The sequence below is a fragment of the Rousettus aegyptiacus genome, unplaced genomic scaffold (genome assembly GCF_014176215.1).
Source record: "Rousettus aegyptiacus isolate mRouAeg1 unplaced genomic scaffold, mRouAeg1.p scaffold_m13_p_6, whole genome shotgun sequence".
Classification (NCBI taxonomy): domain Eukaryota; kingdom Metazoa; phylum Chordata; class Mammalia; order Chiroptera; family Pteropodidae; genus Rousettus; species Rousettus aegyptiacus.
In genome coordinates, this window is record NW_023416309.1 from 56,042,196 (window position 1) to 56,067,518 (window position 25,323).

The 25,323-nt window shown below is 60.3% G+C and overlaps 1 protein-coding gene across 2 annotated transcripts in view; it reads left to right on the top strand.

Moving 5' to 3' along the window:
• Positions 1-25,323, top strand: part of LOC107500587 (phospholysine phosphohistidine inorganic pyrophosphate phosphatase) — a 79,445-nt gene that overhangs the window by 37,292 nt on the left and 16,830 nt on the right. Inside the window, exon 7 of one of the 2 annotated variants that reach the window (XM_016125989.2) lies at positions 2,926-7,894. The exons of the other annotated variant lie outside the window; for it this stretch is intronic. Within the exon in view, the coding sequence (XP_015981475.2) occupies positions 2,926-2,950 (25 nt within the window). The 3' untranslated portion in view covers positions 2,951-7,894. Of the gene's footprint in view, positions 1-2,925; positions 7,895-25,323 lie in introns of those variants that run through there. 2 annotated transcript variants of the gene reach the window in all.

The following is a 25,323-nucleotide window of genomic DNA, read 5'->3' on the forward strand; positions in this document are numbered from 1 at the left end:
TGACGGGACCTTCCAGCCCGGGCCCAGGAGGCTGCTGCTCCTCCAGACTCCCGGGGACCCCACCCTGGCCACAGGCCCCGAGTGGACCAGGGTATTTCCTCCATCGGGGGCCCTGTGTCCACTGACGGCCAGTCTTGGTGGTCCCGGGGAGTCCTGGAAACCCAGAGGGTGGAGCCAGCCTGGAGTCCCCTTCCCGTGGGCCAGTGACAGGTCTCATCTCCCTTGGGGTGGGGGGCTGGGTCTCCCATTCTGGCAAATTCAGGCAAGGGGTGTTCTTCCCAGTATGAAGATGCCCCGGCTGTCCCCAGTGGAGGAAGGACAGGCATCAGCACATTGGACAGACCCCCTCCTCCTGGGACACGCCAGAAACGGGGCGTCGGCTCCCTGAACTGTCCCCCATCACTGTTCCCACTCCACGCTGCACACTGCACCTGGCACCCCGGTCCTTAAGCACAGTTTCAGGTGCCACCACTCGAGGGGTGCCCCGTCAGTCGCCGCGTAAACGAGCCAGCTACTCGGAGCTCGCATTCGATTGTCCCTTATTTGTTATCAGCTCAAGGTCGGAAGATGTCTTATGAGCCCAGTACGTTCTTGACAAGCAGTTTGGCCTTTTGGACTTGAGAGGGAGAGTTTCTGGGCCCAGGATTCAGACGTTCTGCAAGCCCCGCCTCCCCTAGGTGGGGGCTCGGCGCTACATTTGCACCCCAGCTCAGCTGGGGCCCCAGTGTCATCGAGGGCTTTCTGCCCGGCAGGGTGGCCCCTGGCTCCGGAGTTCCAGCGGCCTTGCTTGAGGCTGGAAGGTGGGGGGTGCGGAGACCTGGGCGGTGGGAACCGAGGCTGGTGGAGCCACCCAGAGCCCGACTCGGCTGCACGTCGGACAGCTGCTGACGGAGTGTCGCCCTTGACCGGGTCTCCGCGACTTTACCGCCACCGACGTCACCGTTCTGCCTGTAAGAGGCGCTGGTTTCTCTTCGGAATGAAATAGACTTTTTTTTCTTCTAGTGCCAGGTGGCGTTTGAGGGAAGCGAATGAACTGGGTGTTAATTGTCCAGCAGTGGCAATGGCAGAACGAGTCTGGCGGAGTTCAAAGCCGGGGCTGGTTGTCACCAGATGAGAGTGACCACCGTGGGAGTTTAGGACTGAGCTGGTCCCCTCCCCCTTTGTCCCTGCCATGCCCAGGGAGATGAGCTGTGACTTGAGCAGGGTCCGGGCCAGGTCAGGCCCTGAACTCAGTCATCTGACTCTACCCAAGGGCCTGGCGGAGGGAGGTGACAGGTGGCAGCCCCAGAAGTCATGTCTTTGCTGCCGTCATAGTTAAAGCCAGCTAAACCTGAGCCCTGCCTTCGCCTCCTGTGTGAGGGTGGGGCAGGGGCAGGGCCAGGGATGCCAGGCAGGTCCGGGCAGCTCTGTCCGGCTGCAGCGTGTCAGAGAAGTAAGGGGACACCGTGCCGAGGATACAGCAGGAACCGGGGCCCCGCCGCCCTGCACGGGGCTGGCCGCCTGCCCGGAGCAGTCTCCAGCCCCGGCGAGAACCCTGCCGCCTGGGCCCTGCCGACTTCCCTCAGGACTGACAGAGCTGCCTGCAGGCGGGGGGCAGCCCCTCCGAGATCGGGCTGCCGTGTCATGGCTCCGGGTGGCCAGGGCCGTTGGCGCGAGCCGATCCAGGAGGCTGGGGGAGGGCGAGCCCTCAAGGCTTCTCGCTGTCGCTGCTGCTCTCTGGCCCACCAGGGAAGGCGCCGCTTTGCTCCACTGATGGAGCCTCTGATTTCTGCATCTTCCCCATGAAGAAGAAGAGGGCGGCTTGTGCCCACCCCAGCCCCACCTCGCAGACACGCCTTGATGCAGTTCTTCTCCCGGGCACAGAACACCGGCTTTCTTTGTGTCGAGGTCACTGTGCGTTGTGGGCAGGACCCAGGACGCGCCACCCTCCGACACTCCCCCTCCCCCTCTCTGAATATTTGCAGAGCACCCACCGCGTGCCGGGCGCTGTTCTGGCAGATGTCCCCTGCCCTCCAGGGTAGTTCTTTCTCGTGGGGACGGGCAGCAGTGACCCAGTGGCTAAACCACAACCGAGACCCTTCTGGAGAGTGAGCATCCAGGCCCTTTCTGATGCTCGCCCAGCAGCCAGCTCACCTGTCTGCCCAGCTGCCCGGAGCGTGCGGCCCTCCACGCCCTGCCTTGCTTACGTCTTTCCCTTCCTGGGGCCCAGACTGCCCGCCCACCAGGTATCCTCAGGTGGCTGTCCTTCCTTCAGGCCTGCCTCCCCTTCTGGGAAGCTCCTGGGAGAACAGCCCTCATGGGGTCCCCCAGCCTTGGGCTCAGACTGTCTCCCGGCCGGACTGGGACCCAGCCCTTCTCGCCTCAGTGTCCCCTGGCCTGGCCGTGACCCCTGGGCAGCTGAGCTGACTGCCCGGCTCACAGGTGGTGGGGCTGGGAGGTGGCATGAGCCCAGGTGCCTCCTCTGCCCCTCACCTATGGGTCCTGGTGATATTAACTAGCACCTGTGGGTACCAGGTCGTTTCTGTACCTCTGGTCCCTGGGACTGCTCTGGGACGCTGGTCCCATTTCCACCGACAGACCCTGAGCTTTTAGTGACACCAGGCTGTGTCTGCAGATGGCGAGCTGAGGCCCGGACAGGGCAGGGGCGTGGGCACTGTCATTCGAGCCTTGGGTTCCGCCCAGTCCATGACTTCCCCCTGTAGGTCATGGCAGAGCTGGAGCCAGCTGGTTAGAACCGCAGGTCTGGGTGGAGGTGTGTAGGTGTGTGAGCTGCAGAGAGGCCAGAGGGAAAGACACCTGCTCGCTACAGCCGATTGGGTTATGTCTTTGCATCCCGGGGTGTCTTCTGAATGTTTATGAAAGTGCGACATTCTTATGAGAACAGGAGTTACTTTTTACAGTACGTTTGCATCCTCCCTTCCCTAGGTTTGTGCATATGGGGGATCCTTGAAAAGAAAAGCCACCCGAAGGTACAGCTTCATTAGTTTACAATCAGAGACTACCCCACGTGCCCTGACGCTCCTGAGCCGTGTGCAGCTCTGACCTGACTCCCCCACTCTGACCTCGCCGGGGCCCCTCCTCGCCCACAAGACGGTAAACCCGTGGAGATAGGCCTCCTTGTAACAGAAACACCGCGGTTCCTCCCGGCCGGCCAGTGAGCCGGCTCAGCCTCCCCTGGCCTTGCAAGGGCACGGCCAGGGGCGCGGTCTGCACCCCCTGAGGTGTTTCATCCCGGAGGGATCGGGGCGAGGGGCTCTGGGCTTGTGACTAAGCCCAGCGGCTTCTCTGTGACCTCCCCACAGCTCTCCCTCCGCCCGGCAGTAGAGCTGTGGCCTCGCTCTGTCCACGCCACCTCGTGTGTACACGTGCACACGCACGTACATGCAGACACGTGCGGACGCTCACATGCACACATGTGTACGTGCACATGCGCACGTATCCACTGCACACACATACACATGCAATCACACGGCGCACATGCGCACACCCACACGTGTACACGTGTGCACTCACACGTGTGCACACATGTGCATCCATGTACATATGGGTGCGCATGTACATGTGCACACACACATATGCACATTTCGACCTGTGGCAGGGTGGCCACCTAAGTGGGGGACCCCAGCCTTGGGAGCATGGAATGGGTTTGGACTTGCAGACTGCAGACCCCAGGATGGGGGTCAGGGCATTTCATGGGCAGAGGGGCCTGAGTCGGCCTGAGCTGGAGGCAGGTGGTTGGGAGGTGGTCGCAAGGCTCCCACGCTGAAGAGCCAGGCCGGCCTGGGCCTGTCACGTGAAGCCGGTCGAAGCCCACCTGCCCCGCGTCCTCTGAGTGGGTACCTCCCACGGCAGGGGACGGGGAGGCCTGGTGGAGACCGGGGTCAGCCGCAGGCCCGCTGCTCTCGGGGAGGGGCCCAGGGGGCCCGTTGGCCGCGTTCTCCCCTTTCTCTCCTCCCGTCCCCGCTCTGCCCTTGGTTCTGCTGCCTCTTTCCGGATCTTTTGGGGTTGACTTTCATGGTCCCTTCCTCCGCACGCCGCTAGAGGGCGCCTTCCCGCCAGGTCTGAGACAGGCGGGACCTCCTCCGAGCCACACGGGGCCAGACCGCACACCCCGCACGGCCCCCCACGCGCACAGCCCTCCGCCTCCCCCGCAGCTGCTGTGTGTGTCTGCCAGGACTGGGCCAAACCGGCCCCGTGCTTCCTGCGTCTGCGAGCCAGGCTCCCCCGAGCTTGTCCGCCCCCCTCGCCCCGCCCCTGCCACCCTTCCTGGGTGCAGCCGGTGAGGCGTGGAGAACACCGAGGTGCCGGGGGCCGCGGGTCTCGCTGCCAGCTGCAGTGAGAATCCGCTGGCAGCCTGGGTCCCAGGCCTTACAGCAGGTGGGTCGGCCCCACGTCAGCCTCGCCAGTGCCTTTTTTCCTTGTCCAGCTGGCACCTTCTCAGGGGAGAGGAGCCTGGGAACTGCGAGTGCTCTTGGCGTGGGGGCCTCCCAGCAGCCTCTGCGGGTGCGGGAGAGGCCGGTCTCCGCTCCGCGAGGCGCCCTGCAGCCTCCCCCACCCCCCCTCCAGTCCCTGCCCGGCGGCCAGGCCTCCACGCACCTGCGCCCTCTGCCCGTGCCGCCTCCCCTTCCTCAGCTTGCCTGCATCTCGCCGGCTTCCAGGCCTTCCCTGGTGATGGAATTCCCAGAGTCTTCCCTGGATGGGTCCCCAGCTCTGCATGTGACTGGCAGAGGGGTTGTCTCAAGGTCAAGGGTAACCCTCGGCAAGCTGAGGTCTATGCTGGCCACCACCCCAGGGCCATTTCTCTCCTAAGACAAACACAGCTCACCTCTGGGAGAATTATCTGGCACCCCCTTGAGTTCCCGCAGCCTTATTTCCAAATGGTTTTTGAAATTTCCAGAACAGACAGGAACTCCATGTACCCCTCTGCAGAGTGACCCCGTCCAGACTCGCCAGCTCATCCACTGACTCCTTTATAGAGACGGAGGCCCAGGCCCGGGGCAGCCTGCTCCTCACCCTCTCCTGGCGTCTCTGGCCCCTGGCGTCCGGGGCGCTTCCCCAGCCTTGCTGAGACTGTCACAACACTGAGTTGTGAAGATTACAGCACAGTGGTTTTGTCTTGTTTTCTCGTTATGTGACCCAGGGTGTGCACTTTGGGCCAGCGCATCGTGTCAGGGGGCACACATAGCCGCTTGCTTCGGTGTGGGTGACGTTGACGTCGTTTGATTAGGATGTTGACTGCCCTAAGGTTATGTGAAGGTACGAGTTACCTTCCCTTTCTGATTAATAACTAGTTTGGGGGAGATACTTAGAGACTATTTAAACATTCTTTCTTCACCTGCTCTTATCCACTAGTTTTAATGTCTCTTGCTACGTCTTGAATTAATTATTTCTATTTTGGTTGCCAAGTACTTCCATCATTTGTTCTTACATTTGTTATTAGTCTTTTGTTGCAGTGAAGAATGTTTTCTATCCCCCTCATTTATTTGTACCAGAAAGGACTTGCGCATTCCTATTTAATTTAGTGGGTTGTAATCTGTTACTATCGTAATTTACTTGGATGCTCATATGGTCCCCGAATTGGCCAGTGACAGCTCCTCCAAGCTAGCTCTGCGTCCCGTTGACACCTCCCCACCATTCTGGAGCCCTTCCAGAGTGTTCTGTCTCTGCCTCAGCCCTGGAGCCAGCCGTCTCTCCAAGGAGTCCTGGTTCCTTTCAGCGGAAAGTGGTACTTAGAGTCGAAGACCAGGGCACTGTCTGCCCTCGTCTTGCCCCTGGGTGTCGCTGCTCTCGGGCCCTCTCCGTGGGCAGAAGCAGGAAGCACACGCATGCGTATACGCGCGTGCTTCACGCATCCGCCCGTACGTGTCTCTGCACCTAATTAACTGTATCGAAAGCCATGAGTTCACAGCAGTACCTCTGATTCCAGTCCAACACCGTCCCGGCCTTCTGCCTTTGCAAATTTGTACCTTCCTTCTCCAGCAGAGAGAAACCTGGTTCACATTATTCTCTCTCCATTTACTTGTTTGCTGAGGCCGCTTGCGTATAGACAATCCCTGACCTCGCTGGGCTGCCATCCACCCGCCACCCACCGCCCCGAAGCTCTCCTTACGTGGCGCCCTGGTGCCCCTCCCATGCCTGGGCACTGTGAGCTGCCCCCCCCCCCCCGCCCCACCGCCAGGAACAAAAGAAGACCCCAGGCCCTGCTGGCTCACGTGTCTCTCCGCTTTCCCTCCCTGCTCCTTGAGTCCAGGGACTGGGCCTTTGCCAGTTTTGTCGTCCCCACGACGCCTCGAATGTGGCGGACGCTCTGCATTTGTTGACCGGAGTAACGGCGGCCTTCTCCATCACGGGGGCTTCTCAGCCTCCCAGACCCTTTTCACGGTAGGGGTTCTCGTCCGAGCCTCGCAGGCAGGCAGAGAAAGGCCCCTGTGTTGTGGGGAAGAAGCTGACTCGCCCGGCTGGTGTGAGCGTTCTGGGGAGTTGTCAGCGTGCCTGCCTCAGTTGTCCCTGTGCCACCGTGGAAGCCTAGCCACGTGGTATGAGCGTGTCCTTGGCGATGGCAGCCAGCGCTCGCCTGGTGCCGCAGCCTTGGAAGAGACGCTCTCCAGAGACGGAGAACCCCCGGCTCGGTGCTGGCTCTGCCGCTCACCCGCACAATGGAGCATCCGGGGCTCATTCCCTCCGCACCTCCGTGCGGTACGGGAGGAGCTCAGGAAGTTCCCGACGGCAGGGCAGGCCAGTGAAACACGGGCGCACCGCGCAGCAGGGCCCGGGCTGCCGGCCCTCCCTCCGGATGTCCGGGCGTCCCTGAGGGCAGGCTCGGCCAGGCCCGCGCTGCTGGCTGCAGTCACAGGGGGCGTGAACTGGGACAGTCAGGGCACCACCACGTCGAAAACTTACCCACAGGGACCACGTCCTCTGATTTCCAAGACACAATCTCGGTCTTCGTTTTGTGGGGGAATGGACAGGAGGGCTCGGAAGTTTATGAACTGGGGGAGGGGGAGGGAAAGGTCCAGGCACGGCCGTGTAAGAGTTCTCGTGCTGCTCGTGACCTTGTGGCAGCTGGGCAGGGCACGGCCTGCAGCGGGGCCGGCCTCTCCCAGAAGGATCGGAAAAGCAGGCCGGTCCTTAAATGGGGCACCGTTGGCTGCATCTGGGCCTGCGGCGTGGGGAGGAGGGACGGCCGCTCCCCGCCCTCCTTGCCCCGTGCCAGGAGAGGCATCTTACCCCTGCGGCTGGCCGCCTGCTCCTCCCACCCAGCGTGCATCCGAAAGCATCCGTAGTAGGTGCTTTGCAGGCACCTACTACGTGCACAGCAGTGTGTGGGGAGACCAGATGGATGAGACGAAGTGGCCCGGAGCGTGTTCAGGGGGACCCTTTGCGGGGTGCCTAAGGAGGACTTGGCGAGATGTAGAATGCAGGGGGAGGCACATGGGGTGGGGGCGGCAGCTCGGGATCACCTGCTCAGCAGGGATCAATCGCATCTGCCCTGGTCGGTGACCTGCCCTGTGTGGGTCCAGAGCTGGACACACTGCGGGTTCTGAACGTTTGGGGTTGGGGCTGAGGACACCAGGGCCCGGACGTGGTGGGCCGGCTGGAGCAGAGCCCGTTGCTGCAGCAGACCCTCCCGAAGGCCCCAGAGCGTGACCGGAAGGCGGCGGGCTGCGGGAGAGGTCACACAGCACGGCCACCAGGGCTTCAGGAGCAGCGAGCGGCCCCTCGGGGCTGCCTGGATGGCCACTGCCAGGAGTCCGGCCTCGCTGTCCTTCCCCCGGCGCTGGGTTGCTGGGGCCGGGGCCGGGCCGGGCCGGCCTGGGTTGGCCCGGGTCAGCCTGAGTTGGCCCGGGTCAGCCTGAGTTGGCCTGGGTCTGCCTGGGTCTGCCTGGGTCTGCTCGGGTCGGCCTGAGTCGGCCCGGGTTGGCCTGAGTTAGCCTGGGTCTGCTCAGGTCGGCCTGGGTCTGCCTGGGTCTGCTCGGGTCGGCCTGAGTCGGCCCGGGTCGGCCTGGGTCTGCTCGGGTCGGCCCGGGTCTGCCTGGGTCTGCCCGGGTCGGCCTGGGTCTGCTCAGGTCGGCCCGGGTCTGCCTGGGTCTGCCCGGGTCTGCCTGGGTCTGCCCGGGTCGGCCTGAGTTAGCCTGGGTCTGCCCGGGCCGGCCTGGGTTGGCCCGGGTCAGCCCGGGTCCTCCTCCTCCGCCGCAGCACCCGAGTGTTTTCTCTGATTCGTGGTTGTTGTTCCCTGTACGTGAGGTTGTAGAGACAGCCGATGGCAGGGAGGGGGCAGCACCGGCTTGTCAGAACCTGCAGTGGCATGTGGGCGGGAGGCCTGAGCTGCCCTCAGCCTGACCAGCCCTGGTGCAGGAGCAGGGCACCCGGGAAGGGCCCGGATGGACTCTCCGAGCCACCAGCCAGCATACGGGCCTGCACGGCCTACTTCGCCTCTCCATGCTCCGTTCCTGTCTGTAACATGCAGATGCTGCTGCCGATCTTGCAGGAGGCCGTGGGGTCGGGCACAGGCGAGCCCGGCAGGTACAGGTGAGCCTGTCTGCTCCCTCCCCGGTGCCTGACCAAGAGCACTCACGGTTCCTGGCACTGTCTGTAGCTCGGCCTGGCTCGGCCTGGCTCGGCCTGACTCCCCATCTGCCCTCACTGTCACGGGGTTTCCGTGGGTGTGTCCCAGGTACTTGTCCCCCCCAGTCGATGTACTCCCCAGAGGGACCAGAGCTCATGACCGACCTGAGGGAGACACTGTCCTCCAGCTGTCGGACCCCCACTGAGACCCCATGTCCTACACTCAGGAGTTCACACCCCATCCTGGGGTAGTCACACCAGTGGGACAAAGCAAGTGCCAGGTGACTGTCCACAGAGATGCCCTAGGAAGGCGAGGTCTGGGGACCTCACGAAGGCTGAGACTTAGGAGCCGGGAGTCCTTCCGGGCTTGGGGCTTTCCTCCCGAGGCGGACTCTCCTGGTTGCAGGGTCACTTGTGGCGCAGCGTTCAGTTGCTGGGGCAGGCGGGTGCTGGGCTTTGTCTGGCACGTCTCCTCTGCCGTGGGGCGGGTTCAGTGGGGCCTGTCTGGGCCCGAGCACAGAAGCCCATGGAAAAGCCATTTTTACCCTGAAGAACTCCGTTAATCCTCCTACTTTTTATGTGTTTGAAAGTGTGACCAATGTTTTTTTTTTTTTCCTTAAGAAATTAATGTAACTTTTCCAATCATATGAGAAGTGCATACCCTCTTTGGAAAATATGAAAAGGCACAAAGAAGGAAGTAATCCACGGTCCCGCCTCCCACAGGGAACCATGGCGAGCATTTCGTTCTGCCCGTTTCCTTAAAAATGCAGTTATTTATAAAGCACGGTTTGGGGTTGGGACTGTACCCAGAGAGTCGCTTGCATTTGAGCTAGTCCCCATCTCGGGGACGGGGTTGTGCCCTCACAGAAGCGCAGCCCCTGGCCTCCCAGCCCAGCTGTCCAGGGTGGAGCCTGCCCAGGAGGTGCCAGCCCAGCAGAGCCGGAGGGCAGGCTAGCCCCTGCCCCCCAAACTCTGGGCTGCCCCGAGAGACAGAGAAGGTCTGAGCCAGGCGGTTCCTCCCCTCCATCCGTTACCCACCAGGGAGGCCTCTTGGCCCCGGGGTGCGGAGTAAAGCCCATCGTCCGTTGTGTCTCCTGGGAATGGAGTAGACACCCCTCTTCTCCCCGGAAGCCCTGGGTAGGAGGAACTGTGCCCCCTACATGCAATCATGGCTCTGGGAGAGCCAGCCACAAGCTCTGGACAAGTGCCCTGAGCCTGGCTCCCTCTGCATGAGGCTGGAGGCCCAGGTGGGTCACCGCAGCTCCCTGTACCCAAGGACAGGGAGAACGTCCACCTGTTAGTGGGGTTAAAGGTTGTGGGGATCAGATGACACTGCCCTGGTGTTGCAGGCTAATTGTGTCCCCCAAGACATATCCCAGAGTCCTAACCCCCAACCCCTGTGAATGCGACCTTATTTTGAAACAGGATCATTGCAGACTTAATTGAGATGAGGTCCTACTGGAGTGGGGTGAGCCTTTAATGCAATGTGACTGGTGTCCTTAAGAAAAGAGAAGAGATACCAAGACAGACACAGGAAAGATGGCCACGTGAAGACAGAGGCAGCCAAAGTCCAAGGCGGCAAGCCAAGGAGCTCCTGGGGCCCCAGGCCACCAGGAGCTGAAGACACAGAGGGCTCCTCCCCCAGAGGCCCCAGAGGGAGTGCCTGCACCTTGGTTTCAGACTCCGGCCCAGGACTGGGAGAGAATATAGTCCTGTGTCTTAAGCCCCCAGTTTGTTGTGCTTTGTGACAATCACTGTTAGCCAGGCCTGTCTAGTACAAATTGAAGTAAATACCAGACATCATATCATTTTGTCCAAAAACATTTTAGTCCAGAGCTAGACACTGGCCGATTGGGGGAGGGTGGGGAGAGAGGAGTCAGGGAGACTGCAGGGTTGGGGCCCGACCAGCTGGCAGGGGCTGGAGGGCTTGCCACTGGGCAGGGGCGGGAAGGGGTGGCTGGGGCTGCAAGGGACAGGCGGAGGTGAGGTCAGCAACGGCCACACAGCTTGTCCAGCGGAGCCTCAGCTCGAACATGGCCAGGACAGCAAAGCCGGCCCTTTCTGCTGTGACCGTCTCACAGGCCAAGGCTGGTGGTCTTGAAATCTCTGACCTGGAGGGAATGGAGAAGGGGGACATTATAGAATCGATCTATGCATTTTTAAATGCATGGCTTCTTTTTACCATTAAGTTAGCAATGGTGATTATCGTGTTTAGTCCTGAATGGGAATTAGTAAGTCTAATAAGAGAATCTGTTGTGATTACATTTTCCCACCAAACGACTTCCCCACAGTGCATTGAGGACATGGAAGCCCTTTGCCAGATGAATCTTATCTGCTAAATTCAGAAATTTAGGGGAAAGGAAGGAAGTCTCAATTTCTGAGCCTTAGCTCTGGAAAAAAGCTTTATTTTCTTTTTTCCTTTTTTAGCTCAAGTCCTATTCGTAAAACCTTAAAAATTCATAGACGAAACCTTTAGGTACTTCCTTCCCTTTCTTGGGGCACAGTGTACGTGATTCCCCTGGTGGCCGGTTAGTGGGGTTCAGGGGAACGGGACACTTTTCCACGGAAGGGCCTGCCAGCCCGCCGGCCTCTGGCTGCATCCGAGGCCGTGGTCTCTGGCTTCAGAGGCCCAGGTTGGAATCGAGGCTTGGTCACTGCCTGATGGGGCACTTTGGGGCAAGTGACAAAGTCTCTGAGCCTTGCTTCTCTTGCCCGTGAGTGGGGTGGGTAGTGGCTACTTTTCAGGTGTTCCAGGGACAACATCAAACCCAGTTGTGTCTGTCAAGCACCTGGACAGTCGCCGCTGGCCTTGCAGGGTGCGCGGGACACAGACGCCGTGACCTTGGCAAGCAGAGCTCAGAGGCCTGGGGGCTGGACACAGCCGTCTTTTTCACGCCCGCGATCTGGGCTCGAACACCTCTGGCGATGGAGGGGCTCGTTTCCAGGGAGCCTGGTCTGCCGTTGATACTGTCATCTCTGTGCCTCTGCTGACCTCTGTCTTGTGGCCTCCGCTCTCAGGCTGCTGCAGGGCAGGGGCTTGTGGGTGACCCGGTCCTGGTGGTTGAGCCTTTGCTGGAGGATGATGCACCGCCCAACGACATACCCCTCCCTGTGCGGTCAGGAGCGAGGACCTTCCCCCACTCCCCGCCGTACCGTGTTCGAGTAGCGTGTCTGCTTCTGTCCGTGAGATTTCTGGACACGTGTGCGGTGGGAGGAGGGACATCGTGAGTCCCGAGGACGGGGCGGTCCAGCTGCCCTGGCGTGGAGGCCGCCATGGATGGGGGGCCCAGGCACAGCCCGTTACGTGCACAGGTGTCGTTCCTGCGTGTGCGTGGGTGCGTGTGCGTGGGTGCGTTGCTTTTCCCCACTCTGACCGCGGAGCCGCAGGCATGCTTCTCCTCTGCAGGCTGCCACCCTGGGAGAGGGGCTCTGGGGTGCCACTGCGGGAGGGCGTCACCCAGGCAGCAGGGAGGGTGCGGCTGGCCCACAGAGGGTGCTGGTCGAGGGGGAGGTCTGGGGCCCGGCCTGGTGCAGGTCCTCATGCCACCCCGGATGACCTCGCCGTCCCGGGTTCTCAGCGTGAGCCTGCAATGCTGCCATTGCCACGCCACCCGTCTGTGACGTGGGGCCACAGGAGTCGCAACCCCCCACGAAGTCGTGCGATCCTAGAAATGGTGCCTGTTGTCACCCTCGTCACACCCGCCGGCGTCGGTGCCTCTCCAGCACACTCTGGGGGCCCCTGGCACCAGGTGAGGCTCCTCGGGGGGCGGGGAGCTGAGTGGCCGGTCTCTCCTGGGAGCCTGGGTTCACTGCTGGGACACACAGACGACTTCCGGAGGGTGCTATGTGGGTCTTGGGCCAGGTCCTGTGTCCTGAGGCCCTGAGATTCTTCACACTCTCCCCACAGACTGCAGGCACTTCCTGTCCTCTCCCCGCAGGGCTCCCCCAGACCGTCCTCTTGAGCTCTTCCTCACTGCCCCCCCGTCACCCCATCCATCCTCTAGGCTTTCAGGTGGGGGTTCCTAGCACGCCACCACCACCCTCTGTGCCCAGCTGGCCCTGTGGCCTCCCCATTCCCCACCCTGGAAAGTGGGCCAATAACATTCACCATCTCTCTCCAGAGGTAAGGAGAGAAAACCTCGTCTGCCTGAAGAGGCCGTGAGGCACAGGGGGAGAAAGGGGGTTCTCCTGGGCTGTCCTCTGGAGGAGCGGCTGAGCTGGACACAGCCCTTGACCCTGCAGCCCCCCCCCTCGCCACTGTAGTCCTGCCCAGATCAGGCCTAGATGGACTGTCCTCTGGAAAACCCTGCGACCACGGGGACCACCCTCTCCCTCCCTCCCTCCCAACTCCCGGATGCCCCTGAGCCTGCGGAGGGCCAGCCCCAGCGTGAGGCCCTTAGGGCACCAGCATTGTGCTGGCCTGGCCCCGAAGAATTAGGGGAGCCCTTTGCTGATTAATATGCCATATACGCTTTGGGTTTAATTGGAGCATAATTGTAATCCATATGCCTGTTAAGGTAATTACACTTATAAACCTAATATAATCCATAGATCAATGGGTGCAGAGCTAATTAAGGCAACTGTAATTAACATTTACAAAAAAACCTTGCAATTACCGGAGTATCCTCTAAGCTGGCCTTCCGAGCTGATAATGAGGCCGCTTGGGCTCGCACCTCCTGGAGCCTTTGATCCTGCACCTCGGGCCTCTGGGCCTCTGGGCCTCTGGGCCCCGAGTGCTCCGTTCAGCTACCCAGGCGGGGTCCGCCCCCTGCCGTCACCACCTCGGGGTGCTGAGATGGGCGCCTGGCTGACGGCGGTGACACCAGGGGAGCCAGTCACTGTGACTTGGCGGGTCCTCGGTGCTCAGCTAGTGGACCGGCTCAGGAGACTCAGCCTGACAAAGGGATCTTGGAGGAAGAACAGAAACCGCGTGGTGAACAAGAGGAAACCAGACTCAGAGGGAAGGGGGAGCTTCCTCAGCTGGCCTCGGGAAGCCCCGCGCGGGTCCACCTGCGGGCTCCGCCCCTCCCCCAGCCCTGCACCTGGCTGCACCTGTGCTCTCCTCCTCCTCCGGAAGTGGGGCGTGGGGTGGGAGGAGCCTGCCCTGAAACGTTGGCTGGCGGAGCCCTCAGTCTGTCCCCAGGTCCCTCTGAGAGGGCGTGTTGGGCCTGGCGGCGGCGGTGGGGCGCTGCGGGTGGCAGGGGGAGAGGCCGTGACCCCTGAAAGTCAGGGAGGCACGCCCGGTGCCCGGGGCCACTTCATGGGCTGCCATGGAGGCAAGTAGCAGGAAGTCCAGATGCCCTTGATCTGTGGCTTTTGCACAAGCCTCTGAGTCTGTGTGTCTGGGAAAAGGAATCCTCGCTAACACAGAATGTTCTAGAACTCGCCTCTCTCCCATCCCCACCCCCATCCAAACCCCGGAAAAGCCCGACACTTGCACACCGGGGCCAGCACTGCCCCTGTTCTCGGTGTTGGCTGGTCCCTGGTAATAGTGTCCACTTCGTGAGCGGCACAGAGCCCCCCCCCACCCCCCCTGTCGGGGGCGGGGACGAGCGGCAGCCCGGGCCGGCCGGGTCTGCAGGGATCACCATGAGCTAAGCTGGGATCTGTGCTTTCCTCCTCAGGGAGGACGGGGCACCCCGTCCTTGCAGCGCCATCTTGGGAACACGAGCTCCCTCTGACAGCGCCATATGGCGCCTCCCAGGGGCTCCGCAGAGGGAGCAGGAGCCCTCAGCCCGTGCTGGGAGGAGCCGCCAGGGCTCAGATCCCGCCTCTGCCACTTTGAGCTGGGAGGGCCTTGGCCGGGTGGAAATTACCTAGACACTCTAAGACTCAGTTTATATAATGGGCACGTGCCAGTTAAATTAGCGCGTGTGAAGTGCTTGGCCTGGTGCACAGCGAGCACTACGTTCCTGCTGCTGCTGCTGCTGTCATTGACAGAATGCGGTGGGGGGGGGCCAGGCGGGGGCGGGGCCAGGCGGGGCAGTCAGCTAGGGCAGGGCCTGGTTGGTAGGGCTGCTGGGCCCCCTGCTCCTGGGCCCAGTGTCTCGGCTGTCCCCACCTCGTGGACACTAGGTCGGGTGTAGCTGGTGGTCCTGGTGCTCACTCTTTTCCATTTCCACACCCTGTTCCATTTCTGGGCCCCGGGTCTTTCCAGAGACTTTGTAGCTTTGGCAGAAATTTCCAGATGGGACCGGGTTCTTTAATGGAGGAACGAGGTGACCAGGTACAGGGATTTCTCCATGGGAACCAACTAGGTGGTCGGTCAGGGGTGACGCACACATGTTAGAAGAGAATGCGACACATCAAAACAACAGCCGTCATTTAGTGAGCACCTGCTGCGTGCTGGACTCCGGGCGAAGCGCTGCGGACTCCCTGAGTCCAGACAACAGCCCAGGTCGGCTGGCACTTCAGTCCTATTTGATGGAGGAGGAAACTGAGGCTCAGAGAGGCTGAGTCGTCGGTCTGAATTCGTCTGGCAAAGGGGCGACCGGGCCAGGATTTGAGCCCCGCCTTTCTCACCACCTCTGTGCCCTGTACCTCCCCAGGGGAGACCCCCACCCGCGCTCTCTCTTCCCGGGCGAGTGAGCGGGGCTGAGCAAGGGTGCGGGCGTGTAGACGTTTCTCCCACCTGATGGTGGAGAACAGGAAGGAAGGGGCAAGGTTGGGCTGCAGGGGGCGTGGTGGGCAACCCCTGGCCGGACATTCCTGAGCGCTCGTTCTGGGGTGGGAAGGAGGAGGAGGAGGAAGACGAGGCGGAGAAGCAGCTGGCCCCACGTGCCGCCCCGCCGAACGCTCACGCCGAGCCTGGGACGTGGCGCTGTCATCATCCCCCTTCCAGATGAGTTAAGCCACTTGCCTGCGGTCGCACCCCTGGGACGTGGCGGGACCAGGCTAGATGCCGGCCAGCTGACCCCGGTGCTTACATGCACCAGTTCCTTTTGTCCCTACAACCTCCAAAGGCCACAGCTACGAGGCGGCAGAGGCAGCATTCAAGCTCAGGCCATCCGGGTCCCTATGGTCACATTCACTGCTGAAAATTTAGGAAGACTGGAGAAGTGGAAGGAAGAAAGTAGACCTCGGACCAGCCCGCCATCCAGAGGTGACCGCTGATCACCTTCCAGACCTCCTGTGCACGCAGGGCGTGGGTCATGTATTCCATTTAAAGACGCGTCAGGGGCACGTGCTGTTTTCAAAGCTGCTCTCTCCAGTGCTGGTCTCTCCGCGTCACCGTCTTGAAGTCCGCATCTCGTCCCGTCGTGTGACGCACCGTGTGGCTAGGCGTTCCGTTTGTCCCCAGCTCTTCGTCGGTGTGAACAGGGCTGCCCTGGATGTTCTTACGGCATGGCCTTGCGCTTATTCGTGATTTTGGCGTTAAGGTAAATTCTCACAAATGGAATTGCTAGGTCAAAGAACGTGTAAAATGCTAAGGGTTGGGGTACGTGTGCAAAATTCTCCCTCCCCGCGTCGGTTGCACCCCCGTCTGCGGTGCGGAGCGTGCTCTGTTCCTTTACACTCTTACCGACCAATAACACCTGTGAACAGTATCATCGTTTAAAAAAGAAATCTCCGTTGATGGAAAAGAACGGTGCCATCTCTCATTACTAATGAACGTACCAGTTTCTCGTCTCCCTTGGTCGCTGATGTTTTTTCCTCTGTAAATTGCGTATTTATGTCCTTTCTCATTCTTTACCGTATGTTTTTAAGACCAAGGCTTTTCCTTTCGTGATGAATCTGCATTTCATCAGAGACGGAACGCAGAGTCTGCGGCTCATGTATCCTCTGGAGAAGATGCCACCGTTCCGTTCTCTAATCCACTCAGACACCAAGGCTGAAAGATGTTGGCAAATTAATTTCCGGCATTTGAGACTGGCGGTCAGTGTGAGTGAGAAACCTAGACAGGGGAGCTACATTTTAATCCAAGTTACTCCGAGGTGTCAGTCACGCTGACCGGGGTTTGAATCCCCACTGGGCGTCTTCTGAACCTTCCATTCAGAACCTGGCCTTTCTGAGCCGTAGGACTGGGGCATGCCTGCCTTGCCGTGTGGTCTGCGCGAGGCCTCGGGGGACGGGCTGTGCCTCGTCCTGCGCCCGACTCGTACAAAGCATGCAAGACCTCCACCAGGGTTCCCCGCAGCCTCTCATCTCATACCCAGGAGCTCGTGACTGCGGAATAAATCAGAAGAAAAGGCCTCTGTAGCCCGGAAGGGGGTGTGATTTAGTTTCAGTTATTTGTGAAGAAAATGTTAATTGTTGAAGATCAAAATCTACAGTAAGTTGTGGGAGAGGCTCTTTTTTTTAAATGTTGCTGGTGATGGACCCGATCTCGTTCCCGATGCCATGAGAGTCAGGCAAACGGCTAGAAGGATGAAATGCTTGAATAACTCATCTCAAACCAGCCGGGGCGCGCGGCTGCTGGGGTATCCGCATGCTAATGACATCAGCCGTGATGAGAAAGCCAGCAGGCGCCCTGGAGGCACCGAGCCTCTGCGGCAGAGGGGGGAGAGCTGGAAGGCCTGCCGCCGAGTGGTGGGCCACGTGGCGTGTGAGCTTGTCTGCTGCCCGTCATCCCGTAATTGCGTTAAGGTAGATGCTGTCTCATTTCCGATTTGCAGACGAGGACACTGAGGCCCAGGGAAGAAAATGACTTGCCCGAGACAGCGCACCTGGGGAGCAGCGGCGCTGGGACTGCCGCGGGCTCTGGACGTGGGCCCGCGTGGAGGGGCTCTGAGGGCTGTGCCCCGCAGGCGCCTTCCCCACCTGCCTGTCCGGGTGATGCTCCGGGGCGCACGAGGCCTCGAGAGAGAGGCAGCCGCGCGGCCCTGCCGTCTCGTGCTGCTTTGGACAGCCGCACCGGCCACCTCGGGGGCCGCCCTGCAGCTGCTGGCCCCCTGGCCGGGAGACCGGCCCAGCGGCTCCCCAGCAGTGCCCTCAGAGGGACTGTAACACTTGGGGAATCGGAGCCCCATGTCGGGGAACAGCTGCAAGCGCTGTCTGTGTGCGCCCTGAGGAGGCGTCGTCCTGTGGCTGCTGGGCCTTCTGTCCCCAGGAAGCCGCCGTCTGCCCCTGCTCACAGTGGGCCTGCATGCAGTGCGTGCCAGTGCCTCGTGCCACGTGACCCCGGTCCTCTCCCACTTCCCAGATGAGGGGAAGGCGGCGCGGGAGACCCAAGGCCCTTGCCCGAGGTCCCACCAGCGGGACGGCCCTCGGCAGTCTGGCTCGGAGTTGCGCTCCGAGCTGCCCTGCCTGTCTCTTGCCTATGGGGAGCCCCAGCCTCTCCCGTGGGCAGATGCGCTTGGCTTGTGTTTGACCAGCTTAGGCGCGGAACCTTCTGGAAGGGCTTGCAGGAGAAGACCGGGGCAGAGCCCTGCGCCGGTGGCCTGGGGGCGCTGCTGGGGCCGGGGGCAGCGGGCAGCACGCAGGGGCACTTGCCACACCACCACAGCTCCTGCCGCCCGCCGAACGTGTAACGAAACGGCTCGAGACCCACTCTTATTTTGGTAGAGCTTTTGGTCCCCATTTACATGTTTTATTTTTTCTTCGTAGTCCCAAGTGTGGAGCCCGGCAGAGCGCAGATGTCTCACCAAACAAAAATAGATTCGATCTGAGCGGCGCTCTGCGGCCAGACGTTCTCATGCTCTCAGCAAAACCACGTTCCCGTGCCAGGAGTTCTGTGGGAGGATGTTTGGAAAAAATGTCAAGGCGTTCATTTTTCTCTCGACCTTTCCGGTCGGAGTTGTGGGGCCTTAAAGCTGGAAGCAAAAGAAGTTATAAATAAAGACGCGGCCAGTGGCCAGGCCTGGCCGACCGGCCCTCGGTGCGTTCTCCCCGGATGTTACGGAGCATGGGGGTCCCGCTGTGGCTCCGCCTCTGTGACAGGAAGGTGGCCATCGTTTCTAGACAGCAGGGGGACAGAGAGCAAGGTCTCCATACCCAGATGTAGCAAAGAAGAGGCGGGAAGAGAGGGGGGAGCGGCAGAGAACAGAGCCGGGGGCCTGGGGGGTTGGGGGGCGGTTCAGGCAAGATGGTGCCCTCTGAAGGTGTGTTTGAACCAGAGTGTCCGCCGAGTCTGTCCTGGAGTCTGGAAGTATTGGGTCTTTACTGCCCGGTGGCTGGCGGTGCTGCCTACCCGCCCGGTGGAAGAATCCGTGTGCGTCTGCAGGCCCCTGCCCCTGATGCATACCAGCTGGCTCTGCCTGCAGCCGCCTCCCCGCACCCCGCTCCTGTGGTCCCAGGCTCCGGGCTGGGGGGCCGGCTGGCTTCCCCAGGGCCCAAACCCTTTCAGGGAAGCCATGATCCAAGTTGCCTGCAAAAATGAAGGCCACCCACGAGGCGGCAGAGGGGGCGTGGTGGTGGGGCCAGGGACAGAACTGCTGGGGAAGATGCCACATGGGGGGCCCTGCTCTGCCCCTCCCCCCGTGCCGTGGGGTAATTTCATGCAGGACAGTGAGTGGTTCCTTCATTTGCATCCTGGAGGGCTTCCTCAGGCCTGGGCTGGGCCGAGGCGGGGGAGGTTGACTCGGGAAGTGCCGGGTTTTACTGCACCCTCAGTCCTTTGGTGGCACTGGCCACGTATGGATTCCAGGGCCCGAGGGCGCCCGCCCGGGGTGCGTCCCACTGGCTCCGTAGCCCACGGAGAGTCAGGTTCCGTGGGGTCAGAGCGTCTCCGATCAGAGCTGCAGCGTGACTCCCTGTGGTGGCATTGCCACCTGAGGGGCCACTGATGCTGGAGAGCCTTGGGATGGGCAAGGCAGCAGCTTCGGGTGCCGGGGGGCGGGGGCGTGCTTGCCACCTCCCGGGCCTTGAGTCCGGTTCACATCACATGCAGGCGTGCCAGAGTCCTGTCTGGACCGCAGCTCATGGTCGTGAGCAATAAGGCCAGGTCCAGCTGAGGCGAGCAGCCCACGGCGACTCTATATAGTCACTGGTTTGTTTTTGGAGAGAAGAGAATTGGTTTGGGGTTTAAGTTTTTGCTTTTAATTTTATAAACGTAATATATTCACATGGAAAATTTGGAAATTTTAAGCAATCTGAAAGAAGCAGCTAAAAAAATCCTTTTTTGTAATCCATCAATAACATCAATTAACATTTTGGCGTATTTCTTTCCAGCCACACCCCCAATACAGACTTTTATTTTTTAGTAAACATAACTGAGATTGTGTTTTATGTATAATTGTACAGCATGTACTTGTCAGCTTTGAAATAGACTCATCTGCATTTTCTACATGGGCTACAGGGAAAGGACCAGATTGCTGAGTTTTAGCTGAAGCCGTTGGAGAAGAGAATCTAAAAAAATATCCTTCTCGTCGGCCTTGCACAAGGAAGCCCCCGGCTCTACATCTCCCACCCCGTAAAGTAAAGGCCGAATTCGCCAGGACTGAGAGCGCCGGGCACGGCCGGGTCTGGCTGCCGAGGGGGCCTGCAGCCCGGCTTCTCTCAGAGGAGCCCTGTTCAAGAGCTCTCAAGGGTCTTCTGCAAAGCGAACACTTTACACGGAGCTGGAGGGGTCTTCTGGCAGAGGCTAGAGACCTTGGGACCCGAGGAACCATCTAGTGAGTGAGTTCCCCAGGTTTTCTTTTTGCCTCTAGACCCCAGACGTGGAGCTGAAGAAGCCAGCAAGCCAGAAACACTCACGGGCACAAAGACATGCCCACAGCAGCCTGCTGTCTCCGGCAAAGGACCAGGAGATAGGCAGCCTAGCAAGACAGAAAACTTGTAGACACTAAATGCTCTACACCAGCCAAATACCATAGGAAAACTATGGCCCCTCCCCACCCAGGCCAGCAAGGGCTGAGTGGGGAGCCTGGCTTCTACCCACATCATGTCATGACGAGCCCCACCACTGAGGGGTGTGAGAGAAGGCCAGGCAGGGAGCCAGGAGCCAGGCAGCAGTGAGGGCTCAACTGGGGTGTCAGTGGAGACCACATGAAAACCTGTGCTTCCACCCCCAGCTAGCAGTAATAAGGCCCCCCCCCCCGCCCCCGCCACCATGTCCACTCAACACATACAATGTCTGTGGAGGCCATACAGGAAACGGTACTACCCTGCTCCTTCCAAACAGGGTGGAAATACCACCTCTGACCCACAATAATAAGAGTCCCTCCCCCACCCACTGGAACCAGAGGCCGGCACCTGGCAACAATGTGCAGCTCTCCCCCACCTTTGCTCCTGGAGTTGTGTTCAGAAACAGCCAGCTAAAAGAGAAGTTTTAAAAAAGATCTAGAGTTTCATACCATAAGACTTCAAATGTCCAGGTTTCAGTACAAAATCACTTGTCACACCAAGAACCAAGAAAATCTCAACTCGAATGGGAAAAGACCATCAGCAGACACCAGCATTGCGATAACACACATATTAGGACAAAGATATTAAAGCAGCTGTTATAAAGATGCTCCAATAGCGATTGCAAATCGCTTGAAACAAATGACAAAGTAGAAGATCTCAACGAAGTAGAAAGTCTCAGCAGAGAAGCAGAAAACGTGAAGAAGAACCAAATGAAAATTTTAGAACCGGCAAAACGGTATCCCAAATAAACTCCATGGGCGGGCTTGACAGCAGAATCGAGGGAACAGAGGAAAGAATCGGCGAACGTAAAGACAGCAAAATCGAAGTTACGCCATCAAAACAGAGAAATAGACTGAGAAAAGTGAACTGACGTTTCAGTAAAAATGATACACAGATGACAAACATATAAAAAGATGCTCAACATCACTGGGTTAGAGAAATGCAAATGAAAACCACAGTGAGACCTCACCGCACACCTATCGGAATGGCTAAAATAATGGCAAACGGCCGTGGAGGTGCGGAGTGTGGCTCACGCAGGCACCGCTGGGGAAAACGCGAAACGGAGCGGCCGCTCGGGGGTGGGGGGGTGGGGGGGTGGGGGAGGTGGTTCTTCGGCTCCTGAAAACTCTGAACATGTCACGATTAGGCGACCGCGCAGAGGCTCTCCCGGGCTCTCGTCACAGAGAAGTGAAAGCTTGCAGGTCACACAAAAGCCTGGGCGTGAATGTGGACAGGAGTTTTTCTGCAAGCCCCACGTGGGGAGCAGCTCAGCCCTTCCTCCTGGGCGAGCGGTCTAACCACGTAGCCACACCGGGGGACGCCACTCGGTACGGAAGAGACACGAACCTAATGATTGACACATTCGATGAATCTCCAGTGTGTGTGTGTGGGGGGGCTATCCCAAAAGGTTACGTACTCTCTGATCCCATTTAGAGAACAATCTCAAAATGGCAAAATTATGGTGATGGAAACGGTAGTGGTCGGTGGTTGCAGAGGTCGCTGTGGCATGAAGAGCCACGTGGGGACCTGGTGGCGGCAGGAATCGTCTACATTTTGACGATAAGAACGTCGATATTTTGGTTCTAATATTGTTCTGTAGTTTTGCGTGATGTCTCCACTGGGGTGAATCTACGATGACCTCAAAATAAGAGAGTTTACTGAAAAATCAGTGCAGCCGGGGTTGGGGCAGGGGGGGACAAACCTTTTGCACGTAGCAACCCAGAAAAATGTCTCCAATATAATCCGAAGTGACAGGCGCTGATGGCGAACATTCTTGCTTAAGCGTGAAGATGATTCTGGGATAAGCACGCTGTGGGGGGGAAGAGAGGGGCAGCACACCCAGGTGCTCACGGCGGCTGGGCCGGCGGACGGCGTCGACCTGTCGTTTCTCTGTCCGACCGTGCAGGTCCACAGTCCGCGACTCCTGCTGGCCTCCCAGGCGCCTCGGTGGGAGGCAGATGAAGCGCAAGGCGGTTGCGTGTAAGATGCTGAGTCTGGGGCGGGGCGGTGTGCTGTGCTGTGGAATCGTGGGTAATATTCTCTTCTTATCTCCAAGTTCCAAACATGCAATGTGGTTATATTGTGTGTTTTTTTCTTTTATGATGGACAAAGTTATATATTAGCAAAAGAGACTGCGGGGGCAAAGTAATGCTCTGCTCGCCCTCTCGGACCTCGTAGGGTCCGCTGGGTGACGAGGCCGCCTCTGACGACAGCTCTGCTTCTAGGGGCTTGCAGGGGTCGGGATGGGGACCTGCTCCGACCACTTTGCTGCTGGGTTCTACCCCGCGCTTTCCTGACACATGCGCATCCCAGGACCAGGGGGCTGGTGGTGGGCCTCACCTGGGCCAGACGCACCTGCCCTAGCCTGTTCTCCCGCCACGCAGTAAACCAGGAGGCAGCTCCCAGGCAGGAGGGAGGCGGGGGGCTGTCACAGGACCCTGTGCCTCTGTTCAGCAGTGATGTCCTCACCGCCCACGTCCTGCGTCAGGCTCCGTGATGTTGTAACTTTTTAAATAGGAAAGACACGGTCTTTGTCCCTGTTTTTGGCGGAGTTCCTAGAACCTTTGGGATTTCCTAAAGGATAAAGGTGTCTCATATTTGTAACAAACCCCTTTGGGCCACACCTGAGTTTATGTTAATGAGGTGACTCGGAGAGCACCAAGGATGGGGACTGGTCGCCCCGGGGGGCCAGCTGTGAGCAGGAAGCTGGAGCTGCGTCCCCCTCACTCCCGGGAGGGGCCTGGAGGTCGAGTTCAGTCGCCAGTGGTGATGAGTTAATCAGCCGTCCCTCCCTCACGAAGCTGCCGTAAGCACCACGAAGGGGTCGGGGAGCCTGCAGGACAGTGGCCACGTGGAGGGACCGGGAGAGCGGCGGCCGGGACAGGGTGTGGCGGCTCCACGCCCTTGCCCCACCCCTTGCCCCGTGTATCTCCGGTAAACAGATACACGTGTTTCTCTGAGTGCCGTGAGCTGCCTCAACAAGTTACAGTCAATTAACCCAAGAAGGGGGTCGTGGGAACCACTGGTTATGAGCCCGTTAGTTGGTCAGAAGCATCAGTGACAAGCTAGACTTGCACTTGGCATCTGAAGTGAGTGGCGGAGGGAGGGGGCGTGCTGGGGACCGGGGCCCTTCCCCTGTGGGGTCCGACGCTGTCTCCAGGGAGGTAGCGTCAAAACTGCGTCGACTGTGGGCCACCCGGCTGGTGTCGGGATATGGCAGGGCGGCGCCGGAAAAGCACAGCGGGACCTTAACACGCGCTCCGCTCTCAGGTTTGGGGACGTGGCACCAGGCAGCGAGTGAGGCCCGCCTGACGCACTCGGGGGCCTTCGCCGGGCGAGCCAGCCTCCCTCGCCGTCCGTCACCGGAAGTCGATGAGGCACACAGGTGCCCGCGGGCTCGCTGTGCAGGCCCGGTCCCGAGAGCGTACTTACTGGCCTGTCCCCACTGACGTGCGTTTATCTTTAGGGTTGTGGTTTACTTGGAGGCAGGGGAGCAGGACGGTACCAGGCGGGTCTCCGGGTTTTGCACCTGTTTTTCAGAAAGGGCACTATTTCAAATCGATAGCCACTAGTCCAGAGTCTGAATCTGACCCCGTGTCCTTCGGAGCCACCATCGCAAGGGGGCCCGGTCTCGGAGCCTGACGAGGAAGTGAGGCAGCCCCATGCCACGCTTCCTGAGTGGCCACCTTTGTCTGGAAACTTCAGGGTCTTTTCCAGGATCGGTTCTGGGCACGTCTGCTGCCAGGCGGGGAAGCAGCAGGGCTGCCCTTGTCCGCCACGGAGCCGGAGGCCTACGGGGCCCTGCTCAAGGTCGCAGGGAGGCAGCCGAAGAGGTCGCAGAGCCGGGACTGCGGCTGCCGGCTCGCCGCTCTAGCCCGGGGGCAGCGGTCCAGGCCCCGAGCTGGGGTGCAGGTCCGCTGCGCCCTTCTGGGGTGGCGTGTGAGGAAGAGATTGGACTTTACATCTTCAGAAACCCGACAAAACCAAGGTGGTGAAGTGGAGAGTGTCCCGCCGGGGAGGCGGCTGTGCCCCGTCCCTGGGCGGCCTGCAGAGCCGGGCTTGGCGGCTCTGCAGTGTTTGTTGTGGGCAGTTGCCATGCCACACGCAGGCGTCTCGGTGGGGAGGCCCAGGCACAGGTGTGGCTGAGCCCAGCGACTTCCCCGCCCAGCCTGGCGGGCAGGCGGCACCTTATCCAGTTACCCTTACGGAGCAGATCCTGGAGGCCGGGCGTGACATCACATCCCCTCCACGGGCTCGGGCAGCCTCCCGGCACCAGGGGTCTGGTTAGCATCGTCGGGTCCCCAGGGCGACCCACTGTCAGAAGGGGCTGTCCTTGCACCGCCGGGGCCATCCTGCTTCTCTGTCCTCGGGGCAGGGGGCACTGAGCTGGGCGTCCGAGTGTGCCGGCCTCCACTGCGGGGCGTCTGCCCACTGCCCTCTGGCTTTCCCAGCGCTGACACTGAGCCATTTGGCTCCGGTGCCGTGTGTAACTGTAACTGAGGCCTTCGGGGGGCGGAGCCGGCAAGTGGGGAGCAGCTTGCAGGCGGCAGCCGCGCTCCTCCGGCCCCCACTCTCAGCCGTATTACTCTGGTTGCTTGGAATCTGCCGTGCGGAAGTATTTATACCATGGCAGTCGGCAAACGCTTAAATCAGGGTTTACCTCCCCCCACCCCCGCCCTGGAGAGTCAGCTTACCAGCACGCTTCTGCGTTTGGGGTCTTCGGTGCAGAGTTAATCGACACCCACCCAGCAGAAACTTGGCCAGGTCACCGTGAGGCTGTGACGGGGAGAGGTGGTGGCAGCCGAGGGGCTGAGGGTAAGCGGTGCCGCCTGCAGGGCCGTCTGCAGCTCGGCCGCCGAACCCTGTCTGTGAACCTCCCCGGGCAGCCGCACTTCGCCCACATCGGACCCCCCATTTCCAGGAGTGCTGCCACCCCAGGCCACATACCCACGTTTGACCTGCAGCGCTGGTCTA